Here is a 17,169-nt window from a genome sequence, read left to right on the forward strand (position 1 = left end):
ATGTCATGTATATAGAAAAGAGCAGATGTTTTGACTTGGAGACATTGCCTCTCCAGGATACTCTAAATGACCTACCTGAGAGGCTAGACTTGAACCAATATAGTGCCATTCCAGAGACACCCAAAGCCCTGAGGGTCACCAGGAGGAGGTGATTAACAGTTTCAAAAGCAGCAGATAGATCCAGTAGGACAAATACAGATTATTTAGAGGCTGCCCTTGCCAGTCTCGGTTCTAAAGTGACTGAGACCAGTCTTGAAGCTAGATTGGTTTCCAGGAAGTTATTCTGTGTGGGAAAAAAAGAGGAACGCTGGTCAAAACAACACGCTCAAGAGTCTTGGCAAAGAAGGGGAGATACAAGGTCTGTAGTGTTCTAACAGTGCAGGATTAAGTGTGAGTTTCTTCAGCAGCATGGTCATACTGACCTCTTAAAGTGCATGAAATAATTTCTAAATAAATAGTGGAATTTGAAAATGTATTTGAAAATGCGATTTAAAAACGATAAAACATTAATAATTGTATTTACAAATAAAACTATGAATAAGGGTTTTAATCAGGCATTTAAAAGATGATTCCATTTACTATTTGGATTTCCATTTCCCTGCTGGCTTTCCTTTTCTGATTTTCTATTTGATTAGCTAAGTAATTTAGCTCTTCCTTTTAGCCTCTCTATTTAGCATTTCCATGATACTTTGGGTTTTTGCATTGGTAAAACGAGGTTAAACAATGCAATTGAGCTCATGGCGAGAGAGATGTACCAAGTGCTCTGATTGACCTTTCACTGCACGTGTGAGCAGCGCATATTTTTCCCTAACAGAAATCATAGAAAAGGAAAAAATATTTACAGAACAGTATGTCTTTCTAGTTTTTTTGCCAATTCATTTGTAATTTGGTGCAATATGGTTTAAAAAAGGTGATTCGGCCCGCACATTGTCACTTTTCTCTCTATCCGGCCCTTACCCTAAAATGAGTTTGACACCCCTGCAATAGAGCATCTTTGGGATGTGGTGGAATGGGAGCTTCGTGCCCTGGATGTGCATCCCACAAATCTCCATCAACTGCAAGAAGCTATCCTATCAATATGGGCCAACATTTCTAAAGAATGCTTTCATTTTTGTTGAATCAATGCCACGTAGAATTTAGGCAGTTCTGAAGGCGAAAGGGAGTCAAACACAGTATTTGTGTGGTGTTCCTAATAATCCTTTAGGTGAGTGTATATTCGTCATTGCTCATCTTACATAGCTCTGAACATGCCGTACAAGGAACTAGGCAATCAGAGAGCTTTTTACAATTCTCTCGTCATAGCTAATTTGCATTGTTGAATCTCGTTTTAACTGTGCAAGGACCCAAAGTGTCAGGGAAATGCTAAAAAGTGAGGTTTAAAGGGGAAGCTAAATAACTAAGCTAACCGAATAGCAAATCGGAAAGGAATCGCCTTGTAAATGACTGATTTAAATGCCTATTAATAGTTTAATTTGTAAATCCAATTATTCATTCGTCATTTTAAAACGCATTTTCAAATGCATTTTGAAATTCCACTATTTATTTAGGAATTCATTAATGCACTTTAAAATGATGTACTCATTGAGGGTCTGTGTACCTTCTGGTCATTTGTTTTTCAATTTGCAATTGAACAAACGGGAGTGAGACAATGGCGCCGTTTTTCGGTAAAACTAGAACTTCATGGTTAAAAAAACAAATAAACAGTTTGAATACTCGTTTTCCACATGTTGGCGGTATTTAAGCCCCCCTTCCACCACGCCATGTCTTTGGTTGTCTTTGGCTACCATTACAGTATGGGAATCTTAAAGTACGTTTCCTTTCTCTCATTAAACAACCGTACAGGGCAGGTCCTAGACTGCACTTTCTTCTATGCAACCAACGTATTTCATATGAATATTTATATCACAAATATGGATGTAGTTCGCATCTTTCTAGCTGGCTCCAGGGTTAAATCTGCGTGGCAAAGCCGCGCGAGACTGTAATATAATTGCAGAAGAGGACTATTATTCTGTTCATTCACTGAACCAATTGGGAGACCGAAGACATCCCGTAATGGAAGGGGGCGTTTCGTACTGTTCACATTTGGAAAAAGAGTATTCATGCTGCTTCATTTTTTTACCCATGAAGATAAAACTAAAAATCAAGAAAAATCACGTTTTAAATTGCCCATTAAAACAGTAATTAATTACCTTATTTATTTAAGCTAAAATAAATGGGCCAAATGACAAAGTTTTAAGCAAACGTAATAATGCCTATTTTTATTGCAGAGTTAGTTATTAAACTATGAAATGCTTTATTACTTTTCCTGTGACTCTTGTGGTCCTCCATACTCATGTAGCTCATCAACGTGAACATGAAACTACTTCCATACTTCCTTATATAATCGTATTATATCTTCCTGCAACAAAATTATTCAGATTTGCGAACAATTTGCTGACAAAGTTATTTATATTAATATTTAGATTTTTTGAACTGTTTAATGTACCTTGTCAATGAATCTGAAGGTGAGCAAGCCACGGGGGCTTGTGGCTGTATCATCTCAGTACTTTGGAATATTGACACAAAACTTTGTATACAGCTCATGTCAGCTCTGCCTAGTGGTCAAAAGTTATAAGCAATTTCCTTGTGTTTCTAGTGCTTTTATCCATGATTTTAAAAAACTTACGGTCAGACATGGCTAGCAAACCAGTTTCGGCACAACGTCACCTATTGGTCCAGAGATATAATCATGGTTATTTTTGTTTATAATCTTTCAAACCTTGGTGTAAAATCATGGATGGTCTTTTGGTTCCACGAGTCATCCCGAGTCAAACCATACCCAGTGTTCCTGGTTCTCCCATAGTGGCCGTCCGCCATTTTTTATTTCATCGACCCTACAACATATCGTTTCGAAACTTGGTTTGGTTCATCATGACCATATTGTGAGAGGACCTGTAAAGGTTTTAGGCTGTGGCCCCTAGTGGTCAAGAGATATAATTAAATGTATGAAACTGCTAACAACATATGACAAAAACAAGACATCTAGAGACCCTCCTGAAAAAGTTGCCTATGTTTTTCCTATGATTGTAAGTCTTATTTTTAAAAACACATGATCAGACATGACCACATGTATTTCCCTTTGTACACTTCTAGGGCTTGACCTCGAAATTGCTTCTTGCATCTATATTCTTATTTATGTAATGTACACAGCTGATTAATAATGTAACTATTTATCAACTTACAGTATAGGCCTATTCATATTTGTTTGTTAATACTTCATTGTAAAATATGGTATTAAATAGACAATTTCATGAATTGTTTTGTATATATATCTTAAGTAAACAATTTGTTGAATGGGTCGCGTAATTTTGTCGCATTTAAGTTTAGCCAAGTTACTGTTAGTAATTGGTTAGTAACCAAGTAACTACTGGTAACCCAAACCAATACTGGCTAGAATTTTTTGCTAGCTAATGTTATTTACTTATTTATTAAGCTTGTTTTCAGAAATAATCTACTGGGATTCAATTCTTTGCTGAAGTGTACAGGATGTTAAGTTTGGGCCACAAAGGCGTGTATGCACAGTAACGTTTGTTTATGTTGTTGCTTTGAAACCGCCTCTATACTCCATATGTGCAGGTCTGATACAAGTGTGGATTCTTCTGCTGGAGCAGCTGACGGCAGCTGTGTCTAACTGTCCCCGTCAGCATCAGCCTCCTACTCTCCAGCTGTTGTTTGAACTTCTGCGTGAGGTCACCAAGATACCAGGTCAGATGCCAAAATCTCACATGAGTCAACTGTTTTAGAAACAAGAACAAACCCAAAAAGGTCTGAGTGGTTAAGAGCTGTGGCTCTGAGGCTACTACAGACACCCTACCAAGGCAAAATACCTTTTTTGAGAGTGTGGAACTGAGAAAAATTACTTTACAGTAAATATTGTTATTTGTTATTTTACTATGGGCTTTTCCAGGGTACAGCCCATTATTTTCTCCACAAAACAATAAAATTTACTCAAGATACGAATCCACATGATAAAGGAGGCTTGAATGTCCCAAAAATATCTATAACTTATTTTTTACCAAGAAAGAAGTTACTGTCTTTTGCCGTTGCAAGGCAGCAATGATACAGTGTATTGTCCTTATCCATTTTCTTTTTCCCTTTAGCCCCTGAAATATGAACTTACTAAATCATTTAAATAATGATTTGTGTTTTGTAGGGCCTGGCTTTGCCATCTTCTCTGTGAATCAGCTCCTCCTCCCTGTGATGTCGCTATGGTTACAGCGGAGTCACAGTGACCACTCGTACTGGGACATCGCTGCAGCGAATTTCAAGCATGCCATTGGACTGTCCTGTGAGCTAGTGGTGGAACATATTCACAGCTTCATCCATTCAGGTGAAGCTCAATCTGGCTACATTCACACTGTCGGTGTTTAGGATTACAGGCATGAGTCTTGAAATGTTGTGTTAAAACAGCAGCTAACAGTTACAGATCTCATATTGGCTATATGAACAGGCAACCCAACTCAAGTAGGGTGCATTTTGATGCCTGTAACCACAGTGACAGATATATATAAAAATATGGTGCACTACGTTTTTTTTGCAACGTTTTTAGCATTATGCAACAACCTTTGGCGGGATTGTGTCCACAACATACGGTACTAAATACCAAACTTTCATATACAGTAAATACTCAACCAAAATGATCCTTCCACGGTATCCGTGGCAGTACTTCTTTAATGTGTATTGACTCTTGTTTACCGCTGAGTGGCAGTCTATTCACAGATCCTCACTCAGCACAAGCGTAAAGTTCATTGCCTCACTCAGCAGTCAGGGCTTAAGACGTTTAGGCCTAAAAGACAAACGGTGTCTAGAATATTAACATTACAAGAACAATTATATGTAATACTAGTCATAAATACATAATTTCATTTAAGAAGGGTTTCAATTTGCTCCATGCATTCAATCAATGCTTTATTCGGTTTGAATCATTTTCAAGAATTGTGTACAGACAGTTGTTGATTTTTTTCATTTATTGCTGGGTTGTATACTGTTTTTAATGTTTGTATTCGCTCTGGGAGAGAAATACAGCGAGTGAGATAGGGGGGGCCTGTGCCAAACAATGCGCGTGGTTGCTTGTGGGTATTGCGATGTGCATCATTCATAATAAATGACAAAACCCAACTCAAACATGATTTAGCTTTATTTACTTTCAAACCGAATGTACTCTATAATATAATTGGATTATCAACATATATCCCCCATATAGAATAAATACCATTGCAAACACAGCTGTATTTCTCCGATGTTAACCCAGGATTATGTTCAGAAACATTCACTTAATCATATTGGTAGGCTACATTCACATACATTGGGATATGTTGTTATAAATCAAGAAATGTAGGCTTTTTCGTAATGTCAGACTTTTTAAAATTCTTTTAAATGTGTCAGCTGCAGCAAGTGTGCGTTCAGAGACAAGCCCCTTTCACGAATTCTATTGTAGTGAAAGCGCGGTCTGTCAAAACATATCATTAAGCATTAAAAATGAGTTTACCAAATTTAAAGCACGTTGTAAAAAAACATTGAAGCCAGGTTGCTTCTTTATTTCTTTCAATAAAGAACATTGCTTCTTTATTTCTTTGTTTTACACCTCATGATTCCTGTATCATTCGTTTCAAACTACCTTTTTACCATAAGAAAGTTAAAGCGGATCATTATATTATATCGACCAAGCAAAAACGAGGTCAGTGCGGCTCGAGGCAAGAAACTTTCGACTTTAGTCGAGTTTTCGCATCACCTGCCAAAATATCAGAAATATCAGTTTTGTAGCTCAACTTCTGACAAGATAAACATCTCATCTTAAATACATTTTACAACCGCTAAATGTAAGACATTAATTCTGAGCTCATCTAAACCCATCCCCGTCAACTGAGATATGGCATCTGTTTGTAAAAGCCTGTAGCCTACTTACATGGAGAGAATAAAAACATTTAAATGCAGGTCAATACACTATTTTAGCACACTTTAATTTAATACCGATGAAACGGTCCATATGATGTTTTTTCGTTCACGTCTTCACAATGGCCTGTGTCCTTGCTCCTTAATAAAAAGTTGTTACATTTTCATCATGTAGAGTTAACTTTCTCCTGTCCAAATTCACAATTATAATAATAGTGATTCTCTGTAACATTCAACCTCATGTATTAGCAGTGCCAGCCCGTCCAACGGGCATACAGGCGATTGCCTGGGTCCCCATGACCATGCAAAGGGCCTCAAACTTAAATTAATAGTGCTATTACACCAAAGGGTCTAAATACTGAGGACCATGTTATATTTCAGTTTTTCTTTTTTAATAAATCTGCAAAATTGTCAAACAAATGTTTTTATGTCCTTATGGGGTGCTGTGTGTACATTAATGAGAAAATGAGAAAAGAAATTAACTTAAATGATTTTAGCAAATGGCTGCAATATAACAGAGTGAAAAATTTAAGGGGGTCAGAATATTTTCCGTACCCACTGTACTTACTTGTATACTAATGTCTGATTAGGTAAGTCTTTTTTTATAGAAAATTATAAATGTAAAACAAATGTGGAAAACTACCTGTTACAGTAGTGATAATCTGTATTGTGATGTGCACAATACGACAAGAGAATATTAAAACTAATGAAATATAAAGAATCTCCTGAAGCTAACAATCTAGTTGATACAACCTTTATTAGGTTGTGAAACTGTAGTATCTACAGTGCCCTCCACTAATATTGGCACCCTTGGTAAATATGTAAAAATGAAAAAAATCTGTTAAAAATGAATCTGCATTGTGACCCATTTTTTGTTGATTTGAAAGCTTGTTTTCAACCAATGTGCTGATGAATGATCTAACCATGACCCATTATAATATTTCTAGCAGAGCAAGTCAAGTTTTGATTTTTATATCTGTTGGTATTTGATGTAATACATGACAAGATTACATGCCAAGATTAGTTTCTTGAGACATTGTTGCAAACAACTTGATGGAGGTTGATGGTGACTGAGGTGCAGTTTTCCTTAGTCATGACTGGGCACTGTATATAATAAGTTATATTATATACAGTATGTAACATTATGCATTTGTGTGGTTGTAGATATTGGCTATGAAAATCTGATTAATCTGATGCTGAAAGATCTCTTTAAACTGCTGGTGGCCTGTGTGGCCGAGCCAGCAGAGATCATATCCAGAGTGGGCTGCTCCTGTATCAGGTGTGTACATTATTTAAGACTGTTGCCAAAGTTGGTTATTTCTGTATTTAGTGTTAGGAGAGAATATCCAGAATACTTTTTTCGTTTAATAAATTCAAGTTATTTTGTAAAATTTGATAAGTCTGATATTTATTTTGGCTCCTTTATCATAGCAGTGGATGTTTAGAGTGTTTTTTTACTGTAAGTTTCTGTTTGTGTTCAGGTATGTTCTGGTAACAGGGGGTCCTGTTTTTACTGAAGAGATGTGGAGGTTATCAAGCTGTGCTTTACAGGACGCATTCTCTGCCACCCTGGAGCATGTAAAGGTGTGTATGATCCACCATCCTTGCATATCTTTGGCTGGAACTGCTGATCCACAGGGTCAAATTAGTTGATGTGATTGGTTACAGGTTTCTAAAATCACAAACCGGGGCAGTTTCAAACTGCATCTTTGGGAAACTTCAGTTTTATGGAGAGAATACTCAGCAATGGTTATAATGATGAATACGCACATGGTTTGTCTCAAAGCATATTAAAAACATAACATAAATTTCCTTTCTCTCTGGTAGAATCTTCTGGCTTGTTTTCGGAGCGGTTCAGACAGTTTCACAGGAGATGCATGTGAAGTGAAAGTGGCGGCCCCCTCACATTCCCCCTCAGCAGAGGCAGAGTACATGAGGATCCGTGCCATGGCCCAGCAGGTGCCTGTATATATAGCACAAATGTCTGCACACCTCACATAATCAGCAGTCTTCAACATAGACTGCATATGCAGTATAAACTGACACCATTAGGAAAAATCTGTTAGCTGTAGTAGCTGATGAGCTGTAATATGTTAACATTGTAATGTGCGACTACACATCCACAATAACACCCTACAGTAACAATTCCATGTGTAGGAAACAATAATATGAACAGCCATTGCCACAGGGGTTTCATTTAAACTTACAATATTAATTAAACCAAAAACACATTACAAAACATACAATGCTGGAACTTGAATGTTTTGGGTTGGTGGTCTTATTTTTCTGATGTTTGTATTGCATTGAAACCCATGGTTCTTTTTTACGACATGTTTTTCTTTGTGCTCATTGATGAATCAGAGCATTACTTATGTCCTGTTGCAGTGTTAACTACATTACAGCACTTGTTAATGGTGGTATTATGCTTGGTTTAAACCATTGGCTTGGTTTAAATTAGGGCTTTCTTTTTCCTGAAAGCATGACTGCCTCATGCTCCACATGTTCAGGCCCTATGAATATCTGGGATGTATATATTGAATGCCCTTCCTGTTTAGGCATTCCCTCAGGAAGGCCTCAACTGATCCTTGTCCACAATGTTATCTGTTGACCTTGGAGGTTAGGCAACAGAGGTTAACAAAGTTTGATTCTGAAGCTCAAAATTCTGCTGCACCAGCCAGACCCAAGGTTCAGGCAAAAATGAATGGTCTCCAAGGTAGAAAAGTGCTCCATCTGCATCTCTATCCCACCACGTGGCTGAATTATCTAATGCTGTAGTGTACAGGGTATTCAGTCTTGTGACATGGGACTAAGCCAGCAGCTGAGGGTTCAAGGAATGAGCTAGACACACTGTCTATAGTAGCCTCAGGCTCATTAATTGCAGAGAAACAGGGTGATCTACAGAGGCTGATTTTACACCATCAGAGGAGGCTTCATCATTGCATTCTCAGTATTCTCTTAGTGATGAGGGCTCAGGCATTCACGATACTGGCTCTTCAGTTGTGTTTTCATTGCAGGAGACAATCAAGATGGCTCTTGCTTTGTTAATTCTGGACCTACCCTCCCCTGCGCTGTGCCCCTGGAACCTCCTGTGGCATCCAGCTGCTCAACCTGGGGATTTCCAGATACCTAATAGTCCTGACTTTACTGATCCAACCCAGAATTAAGGCATACTGATAATTTGTTCGTTCCATTTTTTACATTTACAGTGAGGGTTGACTCATGTGAGGCTTCATTCTACCACAAGTGTGGATCACAATCACTTGCATTCTTGATTTAGTGTACAGGCAGGAACTAGTTGAGGGGAGTGTCTTACATGTTACTTTTGACCCCCCCCCCCCCATTTTGGGCTTGTACAGAGCTTATCATGGGTATGCAATAGCATAACCTCTCGGTGGCTGTAGGCAATAACTGAATAATTTAAACTAGGGTGAGAAGTGAGTGAAAAACAGCAAACATTTTTCTAAAGCCGACGTCTGATAAAATACAGGGTCTTAATGTTTGCTAAGTCTTGAAAAATCTGTTCAGTTATGGGATCCCCCTTTCTCTGGCTTTTCTCCAGCCCACGCAGTGCATGTGAGGTGGAGAGGAAGGGGTCCTGACCTGGTCATGCTTTCACAATGAACAAGGGCGACCGAAGTGACAGTAATAATTTCTGTCGCATCTCTCTTCTGAGCACCGTTGGTCAAGTCTTCATGCGCTGTCCTTGTTGGCCTACAGATCCAAGATTCGGTCTAACCTTCGGCACCAAAAAGACCAACGCATGTGCCAGGATGACCTTTCACCACCATCTATCTGCATTGATAACAAGAAGCTCAAGATCACCGACCAGTTCATCTACCTGTGGTTACCAGCAAACATTCACTTGATGCTCATATCTCCACGCATTGTTAAAGCCACTGCAGTTATGGCAAAGCTGCAACAACCAGCTGTCAGTGAACAAGCAAACTGCCTGGAGCGCTTTCACTTTCGCCCTTGTCATTTTGACCTGCCAACATTGGGTTACGCAATTATGTTGTATTTTTGCAAATTCTGTAAATACCCTAAATCTTCCCCACGCTGGCCATATGTATGGTGTGAATTTGACAGCGGTTGTTTTAACTTTTCACACGGCTTATGCTCAATTTCATGTTGTTTTGTCCTGTCAGAAATTTGACGTAAAGCTGACCTTAACTCTGCTTCAATACCAATATTACAAGCATTAAGGAAACTTGATTTCTTCCTGCATTTGGGTTCTGTCCTCCCCACCAGCCCACATCCGGGGCAATCACACCCCCAGCCACATCCCTGCAGCCTGCCACCATCTCTGGGGGCCACAGCAAGAAGAAGCCGAAGAAGGGGTCAGCGTTGGCATTCAGTCCCGGTCAGGGTGCAGCCCCGGCACCCATTGCGACCCAACCGACAGTCCAGCCTGCACTCCAAATGCGTCCCAGCCGGCAGTCCATCCCGCATCCCAGCCGGCAGTCCAGCTGGTGTCTAGTCTGGTCCAGTCGGCAATCAGCCCTTTCCCGCCAGCATTCCAGCCCTTTAAAGCCGGCAATACAGGCAGTCTTTTACCTGTCAAAGCTTCCCACCGGCAGGCCACCTCAGGCTGCCTGCCCTCGCGCCACACTCTCCCGGGCAAAGACTCCCCCCCCCTTGCCCAGGTCCATGTACTCCTATCCCCCAGAACATTGTTGTTTTCTCTCCGGTCTCGTCTGTGTCCCCACCCACTCGTTACCTCATCAATTATCTTAGTTATGGTTTCATGCCCCTCCACCTGTTCCCTGCCTGATTTAGTTCCTTATTTAATGTCATTGTATTTTCTGTCCTGTGCTCGTTGGTTTTGTATTGCTTGACTGTGTGTTATGCCTTGCGAAGCTATTATACCTTGTTCTTGTTCCCTCACCTGTTCCCTGCTTGATTTGGTTCCTTGTATTTTCTGTCCTGTGCTCGTTTGTTTTGTATTACTCGCCTGTGTGTTATGCCTTGCGAAGCCATTATACCTTGTTCCTGTTCCTCAAGTCATGTCAAAGTTTAGTCTAGTCCAGTCAGTAACTGTTTAATCCAGTCCAATATTTGGTTCCTTTCGAGTCTGTGTTCTATTATTTCACTGTCAGTTTTATTCAGTGTGTGTTTTGTGTTTGCTTATTTAAATAATTGTTTCTCCCATCACCAATGCCTGCGTTTGGGTTCTGTCCTCCTCATTCGAGACAAAAATATGTCTACATTTCACCCCAGAATAAAAGTAATTATTGTTAAAATTATTGTATTAAACAATAAACAATAGCAATTTGAAATCATTTAGTTTTATCACTGTTATACAGACCCGCACAGCTTTGTGCTTTAATAAAATGCTTCTTGTTTTGTGTACGATTCTTTAATAATATTAAATAATTTGATATATCATCTCTTAGGTTTTTATGTTGGATACACAGTGCTCCCCCAAAACCCCAAGCAGCAAGGAAGGATTTGAGCACGCTCAATCCTGTGTTCTGATTATTGAACTTCCAGCTGATCAGCTTTCCAATGGTCATGCTCAAAAGAGGTGAGTGGATTAACAATTTACCAAACTGCTATAGGTAATGAAGGGGTCCCAAAAAGTTTAATGTGTTCAATGACCGATTCGTTTGGTCACATTCTTAACAAAGATAAGTAACACTTTAAAATAAGGTTGTCTTGTTACCATTAGTAAATGCATCAACTAAAACAAACTAAAAATCGGGGTTCAAACTTGTTACCTTTCGGTGAAATTCGCCGTTTTCAATCCAAAATGGGTCACTATTGTGCGATCTGAGTTTTTGAAAATGGGGTTGGAAAATGAAAAACATTTATGAAATTATTAGAATCATGTCCAGATGTTGTGGTAACGATGTCAAATCACTAGCCTTTTTGCAAGTTATGTTTTAAATGCTGCGCAGATTGAGCACACATACTCAAATCATGAACCAAAATTAGATGTAGTTGAATTGAACAGCACTTGCACATTTAAAGGCAACAGGTAAAGGCAAATATTGGTTTATTTGCCTTGAAAGCAATGGAGCAGACCCAAGAAGCCCTGCTTTGTAAAACGAAAAATTTGTGCACAGATTTGACTATAAACTGCTTCGAAATGTTTTGCACAGCTGATATAATGTTTTAGTCTACAAGCTTTCATAGACGCCACAATACAATGCCAGATTTCTTGGCTAAAATAATGTACGCATTGTTGGGAAAAGCTTCTTTTCAAAGTAACTAGTTACAATATTTGAGTTACTACATAAAAAGTAACTATGTAACTTGGTTACTTTCAGTGGAACAAAGTACTTTTGTGTTACCTTTTCTCACCTGACTGATGCTCATGTTTGTCAACCTTTGACACTGACCCTTTTGCTGGATAGGGTATCTGACAGACCGATCCAAATCCGATCCTGTGCGTTAGTCACAAATTTGACTCATAAAGCTTCAAAAGGGACTAACTATTATGAAACAACAGTTAAAGTTTTCATGCACTATATTCCAGGTCTTTCTTGTGTCATTCAATAATATATATGAGGAACAAACCAATGTAACGTTAGCATAATTAGTTGTGGAAACTCTGACCTCCGCTAATCCTCTCATTGTCAATATCCAGTCAGTATGTGAAAGTGTTCGGTAACAGTCAGGACGTTACTCTTACTAAGATGTTTCAATGTTTCTGTTATTCTTCATAATAGGGCTGGGCGACTTTCCCAAAAAAGCATATCACGATCTTCATAACAAAGAATCTCGACCCACGATCGGAATTGAAATAAAGGGCTGTATATTAACTCTTTTGCCCATAGCGCTGGTGCAGGGCTTTGCAACCTGTGGCTCTCAAGCCGCATGTGGCTCTTCTGCCCCCCAGCTTCGGCTCATTGCATTCTTTATAAGGCCCTTTTTGTGCTTGGAAATAAGATGCGTTTTGGTCAATCGGATCACAAGTGGATGAAAAAGGCACATACTGTGCTACTGTGCTGTCTGCTTCCTGACCTGGGCCCCAGTCAAGTTTTAGCATTAAGACTATGTATTGTTGTTTTATTGTTTATTTATTGTTGATGAGCAGACCCGTGCCTCTCCCCCTTCTGGATTGGTGGGGACAGTGCAAGAAGTAGTATGAGGAGAGAGCAGCGGTATCAGTTAGCCCAAGAATGTGGATAGCAGATTGGGTAGCAAGGAGGAAGTCAGCTCTGTTGACGGCTGACTGGCAGTTCCAAAGTGAGAGACAATGGCGTGGAAGGGGAGGTGAGAATGAGTCGCACGCTGAAGTGTTTTGTGGCTGGAGTTAAGATTATTTGAGCTTGTTTATTGACTGAGTGATAAGGTGTTAGGGTTTGTTGTTCCGTTTTAGGGACTGTGTTACTGAAGTCACATTAAGTTGCAGCTCGTTATGGCTAGACATTATATTATATTCACTTATTCACAAAGCACGGAGCTAGTTAATCACTGTTTGATCCTTGGCCCATTCAAGTCATGCAGGCTTTGTTTTGCTAAACGAGAAGGCGTGTTCAGCTCTTTTCTGTTTGCACTAATCTCAACACATACTTAAGCAATGCCTCTGCGCTGGTGCGGTAAGCGTCAGTCCTTGTGTAAACACAGACAAGAGTAAAGACCTGCGACTCTACCTTCTCCGACTCCACCGAGCAGAATCACCGGCAAGGCTCATCAGTATATTTAACATAGCTTTGTTTGTATTTAATTGCATACTAACATAATGTGTTTCCAGTTTATTCATGTATTCCAGCGCAGACAGAGCTACCCCATTCACGCCTCCACTTCTAGACCTCTGATTCTCCCTGTGGGTCTCTGGAACTGCCAGTCAGCTGTGAACAAGACAGACTCCATGCTTTTGCTAGCCAGTCTGACATTCACATTCTAGGTTTTACTGAGACCTTGTTTCGTCCTGAGGACTACACCACACCCGCTGCTCTACCACTCCTTCTCTCACTCTCCCCGCCAAACTGGAAGAGGAGGACGCACAGATTTGCTCATCAACAATAATTGGAAATATTCCACACTATCTTCCCTATGCAACAACTATTCATTTGAATACCACGCTGTTAATATCCCTTCTCCCATTCAGCTCAGCATTGTCCTAGTTTACCGCCCCCTAGGTCCTAGGAAGTCTGACTTCCACACCCTCACCCCCTCGTTCAATCCCACACGCCTCGCCACAGCCGGTACTCACAGATCTGGAAACCAGCTTGACCTCATCTACACCCGTAACTGCACTACAGACAACATTTAAGTCACACCTCTTCACATTTCTGACCACTTCTTCATCATTTTCACCATGCTCCTCTCTACATGCACTACATCAACACAACCACCTGTTTATTTTAGACGGAACCTTCACTCTCTGTCCCCTAGCACCCTCTCTGCAGTTCTTGGCTGTCTGACAACGGAGTACACTCAGGGCTGCTGAAAGGTAATGGCACAAGACCAAGAATCCTGCTGACCTAAGGGACTACCAGTCACTACTCTCCTGTTTCTCTGCTAGTGTTACCACAGTTAAAACGTCTGCACCTAACACTCAGCAGCTTTTCAAGACCTATAACTTTCTTCTTTGCCCCCCTACTCCCCCGCCCACGTCATATTTGACTGCGAAGGACTTTACTGTATTTTTCACTGAGAAAACAAACAAGCAAACAATTCTCAGCACCTCAGACCTCGGTACACACTACCCTCACCTCAAACATTGATCTCTCCTCTTTCGCCCCACTGACTGACACAGAAGTCACCAGACTTCTTTCCAGCCCCCCCCCCACCACCACCTGTCCCTTGACCCAATCCCTCCCATCTCGTTCAGGCCATATCCAGCACCCTCACACCTGCACTCATACACATCATCAACACCTCCCTGCTCACTTGCACTTTTTCATCAACATTCAAACAGGCCCAGGTCACGCCCCTACTAAAGACACCCACATTGTACCCCTCTACTATCGACAGTTACAGACCTGTCTCTCTCGTCCCATTTATTGCTAAAACTCTTGAAAGGTGTCTTTCTACCTATCTCAGAACAAACTACTGGATGACCAGCAGTCTGGCTTAAAAACAAACCACTCCACTCGGTCACAGAAGCACTGCGGCTAGCCAAGGTGGAATATAAATCCTCTGTTCTGATTCTGCTAGACCTATCTGTGTTTGACACTGTCAATCATCCGATACTGGTAGCAACCCTGTCATCTCTAGGAATCTCAGGCTCCCTTTCTCCGCTGGTTCAAATCCTACCTCTACTGCAGATCCTTCATGGTGTCATGGGGGGGCTAGCTGTCCACTGCTCGCCACATGATCACTGGGGTCTCTCAGGGATCGATGCTTGGGCTGCTGCTTTTTTCCATCTACACGACATCCTTGGGACCCATCATACGGGCACACAGCTTCTCGTATCACTGTTATGCTGACGATACCCAGATCTACATCTCATTTCACCCAGACGACACTGTAGCAGCTCGCTTAACAGCCTGTCTAGATGACATTTCAGCTTAGATGAAAGAGCATCCCCTCCAGCTGAACCCGGCCAAGACAGAACTACTCGTGTTTATGGCACACCCCATGGTGCAACACAATCTCACCATTCCAATTTGCCAATTCCACAATCAATCCTTCCAAATCAGCCAGGAGATCATATTTGATGAACAGCTGTCCTTCAATGATCACATTGCAAACACAACGCAATCCTGCCGATATGCCTTATTCAACATTTGAAAGGTTAGACCCTATCTCACTGAGCATGAGGCACAACTCCTTGTCCAGGCCCTGGTAATCTCAAGGTTGGACTACTGCAATGTAAATGTAGTTTGTGAGGTAAAACTAAATGACCATTCATTTTTAAATGACGGAAGTGTTCGGCAATGTGGAGAATGCATGTGCTTGAGTGCACATATATACAGTAACATTTAACCGCACTACTAAGAAATACACATGGATTTATGATATATGGATAAATGGATTTATGAATGTATTTTCATTTACCTTGTAGCCTATTTAAAGTTTCTCAGCTATTTATAATATTGATCTGGTCATTATAACATGTTATACTGTATTTCCTAATTGATTTTATTCCTATTGCACATGGCAGACGTCTACCAGTTCTAGCAAATTTTACCATTATAGAATATCATAAATTCTTGACTATTTCACCAAAAAAATCCTGAAAACATATAAACAGGAGAAAGTGCAGCAAAACCTACTCTCAAAGAATGGCCTACAAACACATGGATTTATAATTCTATTTTCATTTAGCTTAACCAAGTCTATTATTTCCAGCCATTAAGGGCACATTTATAACTATCATTTGGTCAGTATAACATTTATTGCTATCATCTGGTCAGTATAACATGTGTAAATCTTAATATCTGCTATTTAGTTTCTGTATTGCACATGTCAGTCAATTACTTTTTTGACAAATGAAACCATTATAGAATGTGTAAATCCTTGATTATTTAAAAATGAAAAGTCGTATTTTCACTATTGCAGAAAATAACTTTAACAAAAAACACATCTTAGTTTTTTTAAACCACTGTAAGTTTCTACAAAAATTTAAAGAATCAAAGAAATATATACAAATTGGGAACAACTTGAGGGTTAGTAAATTATGACAGAATTTTCATTTTTAGGTGAACTATCCCTTTAAGTCATTTTATAAATTAAACTGATAGCTGACTTCTGACAACTTCGGAAGCGTGTCCCTACTCTTGTTCACAGAGTCAGACTCAATAATTTAAGTAAGGTATAAGGTAAGTAACCGGTGGGTTCCTTGTCACATCAAGATTATTAAATGATGTATAAGTATTGTTCATTGTTAGTTCATGTTAGCTTGAGCATGAACTAATTGTTAAATAAATACAACCTTATTGCAAAGTGTTACCTACAGTGGATATTTCATATTCATATTTAACTGTTAATATTATTATTTATATTATTATTTGTCTTCTGCTGTTGACAAATGCAAGTGATATGAAAATAACGTAGTTATTGCACAAATTCTAAATAAAATACATTTCATTACTATTTGTGTTGTATTTTAAATTGAAATGTTCTTCAATATATAATTAAGAATAACCTGTCCAGTCTTTTGTAATAACCAGTCTTTTGTTCTCTTATTCTTTTGCTTGCTTCACAGAAAAATTGGGTAAGGCTTCTGCAAACAGAACTTGCATGATTTCTTGATTTTAAGTAAGGCTGAAAAACTGCATTTCTTTGCTTTTGTGATTGTTTTTCTGAACATCAAGGAACATCTGTTATGTTCAGGTATTATAT

At 39.6% G+C, this 17,169-nt stretch overlaps 1 protein-coding gene across 1 annotated transcript in view; it reads left to right on the top strand.

Annotated features, from left to right (window-relative positions):
• Positions 1–17,169, top strand: part of arfgef3 (ARFGEF family member 3) — a 113,775-nt gene that overhangs the window by 85,815 nt on the left and 10,791 nt on the right. Inside the window, exons 28-33 of the mRNA XM_079472668.1 lie at positions 3,616–3,744; positions 4,193–4,369; positions 7,096–7,210; positions 7,413–7,515; positions 7,759–7,890; positions 11,325–11,455. Of these exons, the coding sequence (XP_079328794.1) occupies positions 3,616–3,744; positions 4,193–4,369; positions 7,096–7,210; positions 7,413–7,515; positions 7,759–7,890; positions 11,325–11,455 (787 nt within the window). The remainder of the gene's footprint in view (positions 1–3,615; positions 3,745–4,192; positions 4,370–7,095; positions 7,211–7,412; positions 7,516–7,758; positions 7,891–11,324; positions 11,456–17,169) is intronic.

This window comes from Barbatula barbatula, assembly GCF_947034865.1.
Source record: "Barbatula barbatula genome assembly, chromosome: 14".
NCBI classification, from domain to species: domain Eukaryota; kingdom Metazoa; phylum Chordata; class Actinopteri; order Cypriniformes; family Nemacheilidae; genus Barbatula; species Barbatula barbatula.